At 45.3% G+C, this 19122-nt stretch overlaps 1 protein-coding gene across 2 annotated transcripts; it reads left to right on the top strand.

Annotated features, from left to right (window-relative positions):
- The first annotated feature begins 257 nt into the window (after positions 1-257).
- LOC142218821 (uncharacterized) lies at positions 258-17943 on the top strand. 2 transcript variants are annotated; one of them, XM_075287760.1, is made up of 4 exons: positions 258-338; positions 14135-14219; positions 16449-17692; positions 17780-17943. In XM_075287760.1, the coding sequence occupies exons 2-4, from the start codon at positions 14213-14215 to the stop codon at positions 17786-17788; spliced, it is 1260 nt and encodes a 419-aa protein (XP_075143861.1). In that variant the 5' UTR covers positions 258-338; positions 14135-14212; the 3' UTR covers positions 17789-17943. The 2 variants fall into 2 exon arrangements, with proteins under 2 accessions (XP_075143861.1, XP_075143860.1); XM_075287759.1 differs by lacking the exon at positions 17780-17943 and having other exon boundaries at positions 16449-17755.
- The last annotated feature ends 1179 nt before the right edge of the window (positions 17944-19122 follow it).

Here is a 19122-nt window from a genome sequence, read left to right as displayed (position 1 = left end):
AGCGCCTCATTAGGTTAATAATGAACTTGTTGCGGGGTAACCGGGCGCTCCCTGCCCAAACTGTCACCAGCCTGTCACAGGGAGCTGTCTTCTTTAACCCTCTCCTCCCTGCACAATACACAACTTAACCTGTTCACTGCCGGGGAGGGGGTGACTGATCAGTACAGGAGGTGTCAGAGAGGAATGAGAGGGTTTGGCTGAGGGAGGTGGAAAGAGGAAGAGGCAGCAGAGGGAGGAGGCCAATACCAGACAGAAAGTGTCGGAGCCAGGGCAGGAATTGGGCAACTCCGTCAGCCGGTGCAGAGATCTCCAGGCCACCCCTGGATCTATCACACAAGGTAGGAGAAAGTGACTTTACCCCATTACCACCTCTGCCCAGAGCATGTAACCACTGAGCCAGCCCGACTACACCCCGAGTGCCCAAATACTCCAGGAATGTGACCGGGCATCACACCCACCTACTGCCAAAACCGCAAACCCAGTGTGACCTGCTCCCGACTAACATAGCACCAGCATATCCTGCAGTGCAGTACAACCCGTGTATCACACCCATCATGCCTGATCCCCGGAAATCACTAATCCCCATATAACACCCTGAGATTTACTGACCCTATAGTGAAGGCAAACACTGCACACATGTGGCCCAAGTGTTATAGTGTGGCCCCACACAATGTACTCAGGAGCGGACACTCTGCATGTGCATATAGGGGGCGGTATTATAGTAGTTATATTCCTGTACATAGGAGCAGTATTATAGTAGTTATATTCTTGTACATAGGAGTAGTATTATAGTAGTTATATTCTTGTACATAGGAGTAGTATTATAGTAGTTATATTCTTGTACATAGGAGGTAGTATTATAGTAGTTATATTCTTGTATATAGGAGTAGTATTATAGTAGTTATATTCTTGTACATAGGAGCAGTATTATAGTAGTTATATTCCTGTACATAGGAGTAGTATTATAGTAGTTATATTCTTGTACATAGGAGTAGTATTATAGTAGTTATATTCTTGTACATAGGAGCAGTATTATAGTAGTTATATTCCTGTACATAGGAGTAGTATTATAGTAGTTATATTCTTGTACATAGGAGTAGTATTATAGTAGTTATATTCTTGTACATAGGAGTAGTATTATAGTAGTTATATTCTTGTATATAGGAGTAGTATTATAGTAGTTATATTCTTGTACATAGGAGTAGTATTATAGTAGTTATATTCTTGTACATAGGAGCAGTATTATAGTAGTTATATTCTTGTACATAGGAGTAGTATTATAGTAGTTATATTATTGTACATAGGAGTAGTATTATAGTAGTTATATTCTTGTACATAGGAGTAGTATTATAGTAGTTATATTCTTGTACATAGGAGTAGTATTATAGTAGTTATATTCTTGTACATAGGAGTGGTATTATAATAGTTATATTCTTGTACATAGGAGCGGTATTATAGTAGTTATATTCTTGTACATAGGAGTAGTATTATAGTAGTTATATTCTTGTACATAGGAGTAGTATTATAGTAGTTATATTCTTGTACATAGGAGTAGTATTATAGTAGTTATATTCTTGTACATAGGAGTAGTATTATAGTAGTTATATTCTTGTACATAGGAGTAGTATTATAGTAGTTATATTCTTGTACATAGGAGTAGTATTATAGTAGTTATATTCTTGTACATAGGAGTAGTATTATAGTAGATATATTCTTGTACATAGGAGCAGTATTATAGTAGTTATATTCTTGTACATAGGAGTAGTATTATAGTAGTTATATTCTTGTACATAGGAGCAGTATTATAGTAGTTATATTCTTGTACATAGGAGTAGTATTATAGTAGTTATATTCTTGTACATAGGAGGTAGTATTATAGTAGTTATATCCTTGTACATAGGAGTAGTATTATAGTAGTTATATTCTTGTACATAGGGGGCAGTATTATAGTAGTTATATTCTTGTACATAGGAATGGTAGTATTATAGTAGTTATATTCTTGTACATAGGAGTAGTATTATAGTAGTTATATTCTTGTACATAGGAGCAGTATTATAGTAGTTATATTCTTGTATATAGGAGCAGTATTATAGTAGTTATATTCTTGTACATAGGAGTAGTATTATAGTAGTTATATTCTTGTACATAGGAGTAGTATTATAGTAGTTATATTCTTGTATATAGGAGGTAGTATTATAGTAGTTATATTCTTGTATATAGGAGTAGTATTATAGTAGTTATATTCTTGTACATAGGAGGTAGTATTATAGTAGTTATATTCTTGTACATAGTAGTATTATAGTAGTTATATTCTTGTACATAGGAGCAGTATTATAGTAGTTATATTCTTGTACATAGGAGCAGTATTATAGTAGTTATATTCTTGTATATAGGAGCAGTATTATAGTAGTTATATTCTTGTACATAGGAGTAGTATTATAGTAGTTATATTCTTGTACATAGGAGCAGTATTATAGTAGTTATATTCTTGTATATAGGAGCAGTATTATAGTAGTTATATTCTTGTACATAGGAGTAGTATTATAGTAGTTATATTCTTGTACATAGGAGTAGTATTATAGTAGTTATATTCTTGTATATAGGAGGTAGTATTATAGTAGTTATATTCTTGTATATAGGAGTAGTATTATAGTAGTTATATTCTTGTACATAGGAGGTAGTATTATAGTAGTTATATTCTTGTACATAGTAGTATTATAGTAGTTATATTCTTGTACATAGGAGCAGTATTATAGTAGTTATATTCTTGTACATAGGAGCAGTATTATAGTAGTTATATTCTTGTACATAGGAGTAGTATTATAGTAGTTATATTCTTGTACATAGGAGGTAGTATTATAGTAGTTATATTCTTGTACATAGGAGCAGTATTATAGTAGTTATATTCTTGTACATAGGAGCAGTATTATAGTAGTTATATTCTTGTACATAGGAGTAGTATTATAGTAGTTATATTCTTGTACGTAGGAGTAGTATTATAGTAGTTATATTCTTGTACATAGGGGCAGTATTATAGTAGTTATATTCTTGTACGTAGGAGTAGTATTATAGTAGTTATATTCTTGTACATAGGGGCAGTATTATAGTAGTTATATTCTTGTACGTAGGAGTAGTATTATAGTAGTTATATTCTTGTACATAGGAGTAGTATTATAGTAGTTATATTCTTGTACATAGGGGCAGTATTATAGTAGTTATATTCTTGTACGTAGGAGTAGTATTATAGTAGTTATATTCTTGTATATAGGAGTAGTATTATAGTAGTTATATTCTTGTACATATGAGTGGTATTATAGTAATTATATTCTTGTACATAGGAGGTAGTATTATAGTAGTTATATTCTTGTACATAGGAGTAGTATTATAGTAGTTATATTCTTGTATATAGGAGTAGTATTATAGTAGTTATATTCTTGTACATAGGAGCAGTATTATAGTAGTTATATTCTTGTACATAGGAGTAGTATTATAGTAGTTATATTCTTGTACGTAGGAGTAGTATTATAGTAGTTATATTCTTGTACATAGGGGCAGTATTATAGTAGTTATATTCTTGTACGTAGGAGTAGTATTATAGTAGTTATATTCTTGTACATAGGGGCAGTATTATAGTAGTTATATTCTTGTACGTAGGAGTAGTATTATAGTAGTTATATTCTTGTACATAGGAGTAGTATTATAGTAGTTATATTCTTGTACATAGGGGCAGTATTATAGTAGTTATATTCTTGTACGTAGGAGTAGTATTATAGTAGTTATATTCTTGTACATAGTAGTATTATAGTAGTTATATTCTTGTACATAGGAGCAGTATTATAGTAGTTATATTCTTGTACATAGGAGTAGTATTATAGTAGTTATATTCTTGTACATAGGAGGTAGTATTATAGTAGTTATATTCTAGTACATAGGAGTAGTATTATAGTAGTTATATTCTTGTACATAGGAGGTAGTATTATAGTAGTTATATTATTGTACATAGGAGTAGTATTATAGTAGTTATATTCTTGTACATAGGAGGTAGTATTATAGTAGTTATATTCTAGTACATAGGAGTAGTATTATAGTAGTTATATTCTTGTACATAGGAGCGGTATTATAGTAGTTATATTCTTGTACATAGTAGTAGTATTATAGTAGTTATATTCTTGTACATAGGAGTAGTATTATAGTAGTTATATTCTTGTACATAGGAGTAGTATTATAGTAGTTATATTCTTGTATATAGGAGGTAGTATTATAGTAGTTATATTCTTGTACATAGGAGTAGTATTATAGTAGTTATATTCTTGTACATAGGAGTAGTATTATAGTAGTTATATTCTTGTACATAGGAGGTAGTATTATAGTAGTTATATTCTTGTACGTAGGAGGTAGTATTATAGTAGTTATATTCTTGTACATAGGAGTAGTATTATAGTAGTTATATTCTTGTACATAGGAGCAGTATTATAGTAGTTATATTCTTGTACATAGGAGCAGTATTATAGTAGTTATATTCTTGTACATAGGAGTAGTATTATAGTAGGTATATTCTTGTACATAGGAGCAGTATTATAGTAGTTATATTCTTGTACATAGGAGTAGTATTATAGTAGTTATACTCTTGTACATAGGAGTAGTATTATAGTAGTTATATTCTTGTACATAGGAGTAGTATTATAGTAGTTATATTCTTGTACATAGGAGGTAGTATTATAGTAGTTATATTCTTGTACATAGGAGTAGTATTATAGTAGTTATATTCTTGTACATAGGAGTAGTATTATAGTAGTTATATTCTTGTACATAGGAGCAGTATTATAGTAGTTATATTCTTGTACATAGGAGTAGTATTATAGTAGTTATATTCTTGTACATAGGAGTAGTATTATAGTAGGTATATTCTTGTACATAGGAGTAGTATTATAGTAGGTATATTCTTGTACATAGGAGCAGTATTATAGTAGTTATATTCTTGTACATAGGAGTAGTATTATAGTAGGTATATTCTTGTACATAGGAGTAGTATTATAGTAGTTATATTCTTGTACATAGGAGTAGTATTATAGTAGGTATATTCTTGTACATAGGAGCAGTATTATAGTAGTTATATTCTTGTACATAGGAGTAGTATTATAGTAGGTATATTCTTGTACATAGTATAAATACATGTATTTGTCAGATCCCTTCCCCCGCTTTTCTTAGCTGTGTGTGGATTGCGGTATATATTATATCGGTGCTGGTGATTATAACATTTACTTGCACTTAATATAGACGGATTCTTTGCTTCACGTCTAAACATTTCTAAAAAATTTTCTGCCCCTAAAATAGTCACAAGGAGCTGATTCTGTGGGATTGTTGGATCTGATGTCTCCCCGGCCCTTTTATGGGATGAATAGTTACTGATATGACCTGTGACCCCGGGATGGGGCGACGCTTATAATGTTTATATTAGAAATGATGGAATTGATGCGCAGACCCCGAGCTGTGTCCTGTAATCTGCTGTAAATCTGTTCCACATATAGCATTTCTGCCCATGTCCCTATGACAACACTTCCTGTCAGTGATATAATGGTGAGCTTGCGGGAATCTTCTGTTATTTCACTCATTCGGATTCTTTTCTCTGCTTTGATCAGTTTATAACTGGATTTTCTAAATCTGGGATCACCCCATCACCCTCCGAGCCCCGTAATCGCCATCCATGGCAGCGTTTCACCCTGAGAATACCGCGCTATATTCTACAATTTTCCACTTGTGATGAGAACATTTATCAAGGGACTTTTGCTGGTTTCCCGCCATAAACACGTAGTAAAGTTTGGTTCAAAAATAATTTCTCGGTTCGCATGTGCGTTTGTCTTTCTGTTTCTTTGCGCCTGATAATAATGACTTGTGTCGGCGTCTGGTGCGCGGCCGCCGGGCTTGTAGGAGTTTTGCGTCCAGTGATTTCCATGGGACACTGCAAGCGAGTCTGCGGCACAGATGTGGAGCCGGCAGTGTCTGGCGGTTTTATAGCGTACGCCTCTTGTATATTTCTCAGTCACATCTCACTCCAGCGCAGATAGTTTCACGGTCATATTTGGAAAACCCAATAACTATAATAATGGCGTCTGCGGATTTCACCTGAATCTCATGACCTGCTGCGATCTGACTATTGGCGGGTCGCGCTGCTGCAGAAGCCTCAGAGGTAACCCAACCCCAATGGTGACTACTCCAGAGGCCGCACGTGTGTATCTCATCTCTATGGAGATCGTCTCTCAGCATCCAGCACTTAACCCCCAATGCACCAGCTCCGGTGAAGATCCCTGCAATGCAGGTCAGTGCTGCAGCTTCTCATAGACACCAATATAATGTCACCTCGTACTGCAGCCCCCCAGTCACATAGAGGGGGGTCCTCCGGGTACATAATCCTAGTGTCAGGAGAGGGCTGCAAATGGTTAATGACATTGTCTCCTAGCAACCCGGATTGTTTACTAACATGTAACCCCTGAGTGTGACGGGTGTAAAGCGGGGGGCGACGTCACTGTAAGAGGTATAACACTCTGTCTATAAAGGGTTAATACTTATCACCAGGGAAACAGGTGGGATAGAAAACTGGAACTATGAAGACCCCTAAAGAGACACTAAACCTGCAGTCAGACTGTTCTCTATCTGCTGACTGTCCTGACACGGCTGATAACAGATAGTAATAGATTGTATTCCCCTGTCCTACAGTCGGCCTCTCCTCTCCTGACATGGCTGATAACAGATAGTAATAGATTGTATTCCCCTGTCCTACAGTCGGCCTCTCCTCTCCTGACATGGCTGATAACAGATAGTAATAGATTGTATTCTCCTGTCCTACAGTCGGCCTCTCCTGACATGGCTGATAACAGATAGTAAGAGATTGTATTCTCCTGTCCTACAGTCGGCCTCTCCTCTCCTGACATGGCTGATAACAGATAGTAATAGATTGTATTCCCCTGTCCTACAGTCGGCCTCTCCTCTCCTGACATGGCTGATAACAGATAGTAATAGATTGTATTCCCCTGTCCTACAGTCGGCCTCTCCTCTCCTGACATGGCTGATAACAGATAGTAATAGATTGTATTCCCCTGTCCTACAGTCGGCCTCTCCTCTCCTGACATGGCTGATAACAGATAGTAATAGATTGTATTCTCCTGTCCTACAGTCGGCCTCTCCTCTCCTGACATGGCTGATAACAGATAGTAATAGATTGTATTCTCCTGTCCTACAGTCGGCCTCTCCTCTCCTGACATGGCTGATAACAGATAGTAATAGATTGTATTCTCCTGTCCTACAGTCGGCCTCTCCTGACATGGCTGATAACAGATAGTAATAGATTGTATTCCCCTGTCCTACAGTCGGCCTCTCCTCTCCTGACATGGCTGATAACAGATAGTAATAGATTGTATTCCCCTGTCCTACAGTCGGCCTCTCCTCTCCTGACATGGCTGATAACAGATAGTAATAGATTGTATTCCCCTGTCCTACAGTCGGCCTCTCCTCTCCTGACATGGCTGATAACAGATAGTAATAGATTGTATTCCCCTGTCCTACAGTCGGCCTCTCCTGACATGGCTCATAACAGATAGTAATAGATTGTATTCCCCTGTCCTACAGTCGGCCTCTCCTCTCCTGACATGGCTGATAACAGATAGTAATAGATTGTATTCCCCTGTCCTACAGTCGGCCTCTCCTCTCCTGACATGGCTGATAACAGATAGTAATAGATTGTATTCTCCTGTCCTACAGTCGGCCTCTCCTGACATGGCTGATAACAGATAGTAAGAGATTGTATTCTCCTGTCCTACAGTCGGCCTCTCCTCTCCTGACATGGCTGATAACAGATAGTAATAGATTGTATTCCCCTGTCCTACAGTCGGCCTCTCCCCACCTGACATGGCTGATAACAGATAGTAATAGATTGTATTCCCCTGTCCTACAGTCGGCCTCTCCTCTCCTGACATGGCTGATAACAGATAGTAATAGATTGTATTCCCCTGTCCTACAGTCGGCCTCTCCTCTCCTGACATGGCTGATAACAGATAGTAATAGATTGTATTCCCCTGTCCTACAGTCGGCCTCTCCTCTCCTGACATGGCTGATAACAGATAGTAATAGATTGTATTCCCCTGTCCTACAGTCGGCCTCTCCTCTCCTGACATGGCTGATAACAGATAGTAATAGATTGTATTCTCCTGTCCTACAGTCGGCCTCTCCTCTCCTGACATGGCTGATAACAGATAGTAATAGATTGTATTCTCCTGTCCTACAGTCGGCCTCTCCTCTCCTGACATGGCTGATAACAGATAGTAATAGATTGTATTCTCCTGTCCTACAGTCGGCCTCTCCTGACATGGCTGATAACAGATAGTAATAGATTGTATTCCCCTGTCCTACAGTCGGCCTCTCCTCTCCTGACATGGCTGATAACAGATAGTAATAGATTGTATTCCCCTGTCCTACAGTCGGCCTCTCCTCTCCTGACATGGCTGATAACAGATAGTAATAGATTGTATTCCCCTGTCCTACAGTCGGCCTCTCCTCTCCTGACATGGCTGATAACAGATAGTAATAGATTGTATTCCCCTGTCCTACAGTCGGCCTCTCCTGACATGGCTCATAACAGATAGTAATAGATTGTATTCCCCTGTCCTACAGTCGGCCTCTCCTCTCCTGACATGGCTGATAACAGATAGTAATAGATTGTATTCCCCTGTCCTGCAGTCGGCCTCTCCTCTCCTGACATGGCTGATAACAGATAGTAATAGATTGTATTCCCCTGTCCTACAGTCGGCCTCTTCTCCCCTGACATGGCTGATAACAGATAGTAATAGATTGTATTCTCCTATCCTACAGTCGGCCTCTCCTCTCCTGACATGGCTGATAACAGATAGTAATAGATTGTATTCCCCTGTCCTACAGTCGGCCTCTCCTGACATGGCTGATAACAGATAGTAATAGATTGTATTCTCCTGTCCTACAGTCGGCCTCTCCTCTCCTGACATGGCTGATAACAGATAGTAATAGATTGTATTCTCCTGTCCTACAGTCGGCCTCTCCTGTCTTGACATGGCTGATAACAGATAGTAATAGATTGTATTCTCCTGTCCTACAGTCGGCCTCTCCTGTCCTGACATGGCTGATAACAGATAGTAATAGATTGTATTCCCCTGTCCTACAGTCGGCCTCTCCTCTCCTGACATGGCTGATAACAGATAGTAATAGATTGTATTCTCCTGTCCTACAGTCGGCCTCTCCTCTCCTGACATGGCTGATAACAGATAGTAATAGATTGTATTCTCCTGTGCTACAGTCGGCCTCTCCTGACATGGCTGATAACAGATAGTAATAGATTGTATTCTCCTGTCCTACAGTCGGCCTCTCCTCCCCTGACATGGCTGATAACAGATAGTAATAGATTGTATTCCCCTGTCCTACAGTCGGCCTCTCCTGACATGGCTGATAACAGATAGTAATAGATTGTATTCCCCTGTCCTACAGTCGGCCTATCCTGACATGGCTGATAACAGATAGTAATAGATTGTATTCCCCTGTCCTACAGTCGGCCTCTCCTGACATGGCTGATAGCAGATAGTAATAGATTGTATTCCCCTGTCCTACAGTCGGCCTCTCCTCTCCTGACATGGCTGATAACAAATAGTAATAGATTGTGTCACGGGATGGTTAGAGTCTATACTATAGGCAATGTGTAATAGATATTTCATGTGGAATGTATTCTCTAACCTGTTGTAAACATCAGTGTGTAGTTGGCTGATTGGGGTCTAGTGTGTTAGCACATTGTATGCAAATACCTCTAACTAGTGAGGACAATGGGTGGAGATAATCTGATCAGTGTCTCCAAGAAGATGTTGGACGGTGCATTGTCCATAGTAGACAGGGAGTCTGCTCTCCTTGGTATAGGTGAGGGGGGAAGGATCTGTGACTCAGCCCTTCCCACCCACAGATATAGGTGTAACAGTCTTAGTATATAGTATGTAGCTAGCAGTTAGTATGTGTTAGCCGGCCTGTGCACAGCTCTGTAGAGAGCCAGGATTTAGTTACAGGACCAAGGAGCCAAAGCTATCATTGGATTGTGACTTCTGTGGACTTATTGTTATTACGGTTGATGTGACCGCCACCGGCTACTAACTTTGTGGATTACAATAAATTGCTGTTGCCTCCTGACCTCTTGCGTCCGTGTTGATTCAAGATATCCTCCGGAGGAAGACGTATACCTTTGCTCCGTGACAACTGGTGGCAGCGGTGGGATCAACAGCGGACAGCGAGATGGACTACAGCAGCCCAGCGATTAATGGAGCCACAACCTCAGAATACAGGAACTGGACTATGGCAAGTCTACAAGTAAGGGCCCGGGAACTAAACCTGAGTTACCAGGGAAGAACGAAAGAGCAACTGATCGAGGCACTGGAGGAGATGACCCTGCAAAGCGACCATGAGGAGGGCTGCCCCCAGGAGACAGTAGAGATACGGGAGTGGCAGGTACAGACCCAAAAGAGCAGATGGGTTGTTTTGTATGAGGAGGAATTGGCAGTGCTGGGGCTAGGAGCAACTGCAGAGCAAAGGAGTAGAGCGTTACAGAGGGCTCAGGAAACGGAGAAGGAGGAACAGAGAATGGCGCATGAAAAGGAAAGAATGGCGCATGAAATGCGAATGGCTGAGATAACAGCGCGGAATTATAATCAAACGTCGACCCCCAGCCCAACAGTGAGAGAACCACCATATGTCTCCCATAAACACTTCAAGACCTTTGAGGAAGCGGCTGGGGATGTTGATGGATATTTTCAGGACTTCGAACACCAGTGCCACCTGATGGAAGTCCCAGAGAAGGATTGGGTCCGGTATCTGGTGGGACACCTACGAGATGGGGCTGCGGAAGCTCTCAGAGCCATGGACCCTAGTGATCAGCGGGACTATGAGGCCATTAAAAGAGCGGTGCAGAAGTATTATGCAGTCACTCCAGAGACCTACCGAGTTCAGTTCCGCTCTTTGTCTTACAATGGGGGAAGCTCCTTCCACATGTTCGCCCACAAGTTGAAGCAAGCATGCAAGCGCTGGCTAGAAGGAGAGGAGGCTGTCACAGTCGATAAGATCCTCCAAGTCATACTTAAGGAACAGTTCTTTTCCCAGTGCCCCGCTGAGATCCGTGAGTGGGTGCTGGAACGGAACCCAGCCACAGTTGAGTAAGCTGCTTCTCTTGCAGATGAGGGCCTGACCATCAAGCCGCAGTGGAAGAGGTTGTTTGCAGAGGAGCGGAAAACTACCACAGTCCGCCAGACACCCTTCAGCCAGCCACCCACCTTTCGTGCCCGGCCTCAGGATTACAATTCCCCCTCTACCCCTGCCCCAGCCCATCGGCCTCCAGCTATGAACAACCCTGTCCCTAGACAACGACCCACTGGAAGAATGCTAGAGCGCAGATGTTTTGGGTGCGGGCGGCCTGGACATTTGCAAGCTAGTTGCCCTGCTAACATGGGGGCACGGGCCACCGTGGCATCCCGGCCTATTCACTACCTGGGAACCACCCCTAGGACAGAAAGTTTGGCCCCATTTCCAGATGACTCCATGAATGACCCATCTGTTCCACCTCCAGGGGTCTATGGGATTCAGCCTTCCGCCACACATCCCGCAAACCTTCAGCGGAAGCACTTGCAGGAGGTCCTACTGGATGGCCGAACAGTTGTTGGATTCCGGGACTCGGGAGCTTTCCTAACGGTAGCGGACCCCCGAGTAGTTCGACCCGAGGCCCTAGAGGAGGGCCCTGGCCTTTCTATCGAGTTGGCAGGAGGTACTCGGAAACGTATTCCTAAAGCTACCGTGGAACTCGACTATGGTTATGGACCAAAACGATGCACAATTGGTGTGATGAGCGGGCTGCCGGCCGATGTTCTGTTAGGCAACGATGTTGGAAATCTACAGTGCCACTTTGTGGGAGCAGTGACCCGAAGCCAAGCTCAGAGAGACGCCAACATGGATCCACCGGATTTTCTGACAGATGCCAGCCCTTCAACCCTACAACTTTACCATTCAGCACCGCCGAGGGAACCAACACCAGAACACAGATGGGTTATCCCGGCAGGAGGACATATGAGCTATAGAGACTGATGTGCATTCCCCAATTTACCTGTGTAGGCCAATTGTGTCATGCACATGTTTTGAGAGGGGGAGGGGTTGTCACGGGATGGTTAGAGTCTATACTATAGGCAATGTGTAATATATATTTCATGTGGAATGTATTCTCTAACCTGTTATATACATCAGTGTGTAGTTGGCTGATTCGGGTCTAGTGTGTTAGCACATTGTATGCAAATACCTCTAACTAGTGAGGACAATGGGTGGAGATAATCTGATCAGTGTCTCCAAGAAGATGTTGGATGGTGCATTGTCCATAGTAGACAGGGAGTCTGCTCTCCTTGGTATAGGTGAGGGGGGAAGGATCTGTGACTCAGCCCTTCCCACCCACAGATATAGGTGTAACAGTCTTAGTATATAGTATATAGCTAGCAGTTAGTATGTGTTAGCCGGCCTGTGCACAGCTCTGCAGAGAGCCAGGATATAGTTACAGGACCAAGGAGCCAAAGCTATCATTGGATTGTGACTTCTGTGGACTTATTGTTGTTACGGTTGATGTGACCGCCGCCGGCTACTAACTTTGTGGATTACAATAAATTGCTGTTGTCTCCCGACCTCTTGCGTCCCTGTTGATTCAAAAGACCTTCCGGAGGAAGACGTATACCTTTGCTCCGTGACAGATTGTATTCCCCTGTCCTACAGTCGGCCTCTCCTCTCCTGACATGGCTGATAACAGATAGTAATAGATTGTATTCCCCTGTCCTACAGTCGGCCTCTCCTCTCCTGACATGGCTGATAACAGATAGTAATACATTGTATTCTCCTGTCCTACAGTCGGCCTCTCCTCTCCTGACATGGCTGATAACAGATAGTAATAGATTGTATTCCCCTGTCCTACAGTCGGCCTCTCCTGTCCTGACATGGCTGATAACAGATAGTAATAGATTGTATTCTCCTGTCCTACAGTCGGCCTCTCCTCTCCTGACATGGCTGATAACAGATAGTAATAGATTGTATTCTCCTGTCCTACAGTCGGCCTCTCCTCTCTTGACATGGCTGATAACAGATAGTAATAGATTGTATTCCCCTGTCCTACAGTCGGCCTCTTCTGTCCTGACATGGCTGATAACAGATAGTAATAGATTGTATTCTGCTGTCCTACAGTCGGCCTCTCCTGACATGGCTGATAACAGATAGTAATAGATTGTATTCTCCTGTCCTACAGTCGGCCTCTCCTCTCCTGACATGGCTGATAACAGATAGTAATAGATTGTATTCCCCTGTCCTACAGTCGGCCTCTCCTCTCCTGACATGGCTGATAACAGATAGTAATAGATTGTATTCCCCTGTCCTACAGTCGGCCTCTCCTCTCCTGACATGGCTGATAACAGATAGTAATAGATTGTATTCTCCTGTCCTACAGTCGGCCTCTCCTCTCCTGACATGGCAGATAACAGATAGTAATAGATTGTATTCTCCTGTCCTACAGTCGGCCTCTCCTCTCCTGACATGGCTGATAACAGATAGTAATAGATTGTATTCTCCTGTCCTACAGTCGGCCTCTCCTCTCCTGACATGGCTGATAACAGATAGTAATAGATTGTATTCCCCTGTCCTACAGTCGGCCTCTCCTCTCCTGACATGGCTGATAACAGATAGTAATAGATTGTATTCTCCTGTCCTACAGTCGGCCTCTCCTCTCCTGACATGGCTGATAACAGATAGTAATAGATTGTATTCCCCTGTCCTACAGTCGGCCTCTCCTGACATGGCTGATAACAGATAGTAATAGATTGTATTCTCCTGTCCTACAGTCGGCCTCTCCTCTCCTGACATGGCTGATAACAGATAGTAATAGATTGTATTCCCCTGTCCTACAGTCGGCCTCTCCTCTCCTGACATGGCTGATAACAGATAGTAATAGATTGTAGTCACCTGTAGGAGAGTGATCAGCTCTCTCTGTTATCAGCCATGTTTGTGCCCTGTATTCTGTATATTGGGATTATTTTCATGATTAACTCTTTGTTGTCTTCTACAGCTGGCGATGCGGATACGGTTGGTGTTTCGGCGGCGGCTCCTCCATGTGACGTTGTAGCTTCTCTTCTCTCCTCCCATCATGTCTGGTGAGTGTGTAATCCCTTCACTATCACTCCCATCATTTCCTGTAGTTTGTGCCAGTTGTTATCCAGTCACTATACACAGCCTCGGTGACCTCGCGCCTTGTATCTTACCTTGTACATCACACTCACTAGGCTCTTAATTGGGGCACATTCACACTGGGCAGATTTTTACATGCACCAGAAATCTTGCAAAATTTGTGCACCAGATATTTATGCTTTTTAGACACTACTTTCATGTTTTTGGGGTGGACCACAACAAGACGGACTTGACGGGAAAGGGGTGGAGCTTAGTGCAGACCGTGTGATCCAGCAGTGTCCCTAAGATTCCGCGGTATAAGACTGTGGCCTAAGTTCACACTGTCCGAAAATGACGCAGGATTAGGGGCACGGTGCACAGAGGGGCCCAGCACACAGAGGGGCCCAGCACACAGAGGGGCCCAATACACAGAGGGGCCCAGTACACAGAGGGGCCCAGTACACAGAGGGGCCCAGCACACAGAGGGGTTCAGCACACAGAGGGGCCCAGTACACAGAGGGGCCCGGTACACAGAGGGGCCCGGTACACAGAGGGGCCCAGTACACAGAGGGGCCCAGTACACAGAGGGGCCCAGTACACAGAGGGGCCCAGCACACAGAGGGGCCCAGCACACAGAGGGGTTCAGCACACAGAGGGGCCCAGTACACAGAGGGGCCCAGTACACAGAGGGGTGCAGCACACAGAGGGGCCCTGTACACAGAGGGGCCCAGTACACAGAGGGGCCCAGCACACAGAGGGGCCCGGTACACAGAGGGGCCCAGTACACAGAGGGGCCCAGTACACAGAGGGGCCCAGCACACAGAGGGGCCCAGTACACAGAGGGGTGCAGCACACAGAGGGGCCCTGTACACAGAGGGGCCCAGTACACAGAGGGGCCCAGTACACAGAGGGGCCCAGCACACAGAGGGGCCCGGTACACAGAGGAGCCCAGTACACAGAGGGACCCAGTACACTGAGGGGCCTGATACACTGAGGGGCCTGATACACTGAGGGGTTCAGCACACAGAGGGGCCCAGTACACAGAGGGGCCCAGTACACAGAGGGGCCCAGTACACAGAGGGGCCCAGTACACAGAGGGGCCCGGTACACAGAGGGGCCCAGTACACAGAGGGGCCCAGTACACAGAGGGGCCCTGTACACAGAGGGGCCCAGTACACAGAGGGGCCCAGTACACAGAGGGGCCCAGCACACAGAGGGGCCCGGTACACAGAGGAGCCCAGTACACAGAGGGACCCAGTACACTGAGGGGCCTGATACACTGAGGGGCCTGATACACTGAGGGGTTCAGCACACAGAGGGGCCCAGTACACAGAGGGGCCCAGTACACAGAGGGGCCCAGTACACAGAGGGGCCCAGTACACAGAGGGGTCCAGCACACAGAGGGGCCCAGTACACAGAGGGGCCCAGCACACAGAGGGGTGCAGCACACAGAGGGGCCCGGTACACAGAGGGGCCCTGTACACAGAGGGGCCCAGTACACAGAGGGGTGCAGCACACAGAGGGGCCCAGTACACAGAGGGGTGCAGCACACAGAGGGGCCCAGTACACAGAGGGGTGCAGCACACAGAGGGGCCCGGTACACAGAGGGGCCCTGTACACAGAGGGGCCCAGTACACAGAGGGGCCCAGTACACAGAGGGGTGCAGCACACAGAGGGGCCCGGTACACAGAGGGGCCCTGTACACAGAGGGGCCCAGTACACAGAGGGGTGCAGCACACAGAGGGGTTCAGCACACAGAGGGGCCCAGTACACAGAGGGGCCCAGCACACAGAGGGGCCCAGTACACAGAGGGGCCCAGTACACAGAGGGGCCCAGTACACAGAGGGGCCCAGTACACAGAGGGGCGCAGCACACAGAGGGGTTCAGCACACAGAGGGGCCCAGTACACAGAGGGGTGCAGCACACAGAGGGGCCCGGTACACAGAGGGGCCCAGTACACAGAGGGGCCCAGTACACAGAGGGGCCCAGTACACAGAGGGGCCCAGTACACAGAGGGGCCCAGTACACAGAGGGGCCCGGTACACAGAGGAGCCCAGTACACAGAGGGACCCAGTACACTGAGGGGCCTGATACACTGAGGGGCCCAGGACATAGAGGGACCCAGTACACTGAAGGGCCCGGAACATGGAGGGGCCCGCATCTCTCTAACTACTTTCTGCTCATTACAGCTCTTTCCCCCCCTTGTGTCTTTGCAGGTCTTCACCACCAGGAGCTCCGGTTATTCTGGCTCATTGTATTGGGGGTCCTGGCAGGGATTTTGGCGGAGGACCCCTGTACATGCATTGTCCTGAAGGAGAAGGTGGACTGGTCGCTGCTGACGTCTGATTGCTGCTGTGTCAACCTCACCTTTATTGTAGACACATTTGAGTGGAACCTTTTCACCCCCCTCCGCAGCCTCAGGGTCCTGGATCTTTCTGACGCTGGAATTGAGGAGATCACGGACTCTGAGGGGGGGAGGAACGAAACGCTCATCGAGATTTTGTACATGAACCACAATCACCTGACAGAGCTTCCCGAGGGCTTCTTGAGTAATGCGCCCAGCTTGAGAGTCCTTCACCTTGAGTTCAACAAGCTGCGTCACCTTCCTGCAAATTTCTTACAAGTGTCCGACCTCATCCAGGAGCTTCATCTGAGCTACAACAACCTGAACTCCTTCCCCGTCAGTCTCCTGAGACCTTCTCTCACCACATTTGGCTTCCTCAACAACTCTCTGGACTGCACTTGTACCCTCTATGACCAACTGGAGCCTAAATTTCATGCCAACGACACCAGGCTGCTGCTGGACGAGGTCATCTGTGCTTCTCCAAAAGATGCCAATGGCCAGAGAATCTTGGACATCTCAAGATCCTCCGTCTGTCGGTCCCACAGCTTGACTGTAGCTCTGATCTGCATCCCATTGGTGGTGGTGGTTCTGCTCACATGTTGGTACGTCTGCTGCCGACGACAGAAAGGAGCTTACACCAACACCAGGCGCGAGTGTAGCCTGGTCACTGTAGACCGCAATGGAGCCAGGAATATGGGAGAATATCATCATTACGAACCCCGGCAGAATTTCCAAAAAGACCAGAGGGAACAAGACGCCCACCAGTTCAAGGATCCCATTCTTCTGAGACCATCCGCTGCCCTTCTGGGGAGCAATCGAGACCTCTACGAGGAGGTGGAGATCAAACTGGGGACTTCTGCAGATTCCCTGGTGGAAGGTGATGGACAAGGAGGTCGGGAGGGTGGAGGACTAATGCTGGCCGTACAGGAAGAGGAAGAGGAGGAAGAGGAGGAAGAGCTGAAGACAGATGAAGTGGAAACTGTCAGTGTGACCGAGGTCATGAAGGACTCAAGTGACCGAGAGAAGCTTTACCTGAACCAGACCACGGACTACTACAGTCTGGTGCCAGAGATTGAGCTGGAGGACTCTGACCACTGCGAGTATGAGAGCGTCGACCTCTCCTGAGACAGTATGAGAGCGCCGACCTCTCCGGAGACAGTATGAGAGCGTCAACCTCTCCTGAGACACTATGAGAGCGCCGACCTCTCCTGAGACAGTATGAGAGCGTCGACCTCTCCGGAGTGACCTCCAAAGCCAAAAACCAATGGACTAAATATGGTGATGAAAGGACTAATGATTGTAACGTCCAAGAAAATCGCCAAGAAGAGGCGAATCAGAACCGTGTCTATAATACACTGACCACAGTAATACACATAGTCCATACACTGTATGGCGGTCACTGACTATCCTGTGTAGTCTGTACACTGTATGGCGGTCACTGACTATCCTGTGTAGTCTGTACACTGTATGGCGGTCACTGACTATCCCGTGTAGTCTGTACACTGTATGGCGGTCACTGACTATCCTGTGTAGTCTGTACACTGTATGGCGGTCACTGACTATCCCGTGTAGTCTGTGCACTGTATGGCGGTCACTGACTATCCCGTGTAGTCTGTGCACTGTATGGCTGTCACTGACTATCCTGTGTAGTCTGTGCACTGTATGGCGGTCACTGACTATCCTGTGTAGTCTGTGCACTATATGGCGGTCACTGACTGTCCTGTGTAGTCTGTGCACTGTATGGCGGTCACTGACTATCCTGTGTAGTCTGTGCACTGTATGGCGGTCACTGACTGTCCTGTGTAGTCTGTGCACTGTATGGCGGTCACTGACTATCCCGTGTAGTCTGTACACTGTATGGCGGTCACTGACTATCCTGTGTAGTCTGTACACTGTATGGCGGTCACTGACTATCCTGTGTAGTCTGTGCACTGTATGGCGGTCACTGACTATCCTGTGTAGTCTGTGCACTGTATGGCGGTCACTGACTATCCTGTGTAGTCTGTGCACTGTATGGCGGTCACTGACTATCCTGTGTAGTCTGTGCACTGTATGGCGGTCACTGACTGTCCTGTGTAGTCTGTGCACTGTATGGCGGTCACTGACTATCCTGTGTAGTCTGTGCACTGTATGGCGGTCACTGACTGTCCTGTGTAGTCTGTGCACTGTATGGCGGTCACTGACTATCCTGTGTAGTCTGTACACTGTATGGCGGTCACTGACTATCCTGTGTAGTCTGTGCACTGTATGGCGGTCACTGACTATCCTGTGTAGTCTGTGCACTGTATGGCGGTCACTGACTATCCTGTGTAGTCTGTGCACTGTATGGCGGTCACTGACTATCCTGTGTAGTCTGTGCACTGTATGGCGGTCACTGACTGTCCTGTGTAGTCTGTGCACTGTATGGCGGTCACTGACTATCCCGTGTAGTCTGTACACTGTATGGCGGTCACTGACTGTCCTGTGTAGTCTGTGCACTGTATGGCGGTCACTGACTATCCCGTGTAGTCTGTACACTGTATGGCGGTCACTGACTATCCTGTGTA

This window comes from Leptodactylus fuscus, chromosome 9 (assembly GCF_031893055.1).
Source record: "Leptodactylus fuscus isolate aLepFus1 chromosome 9, aLepFus1.hap2, whole genome shotgun sequence".
Taxonomy (NCBI): Eukaryota; Metazoa; Chordata; class Amphibia; order Anura; family Leptodactylidae; genus Leptodactylus; species Leptodactylus fuscus.
Note: the sequence above shows the minus strand (reverse complement) of the source record. Positions and strands in the feature narration are given on the sequence as shown.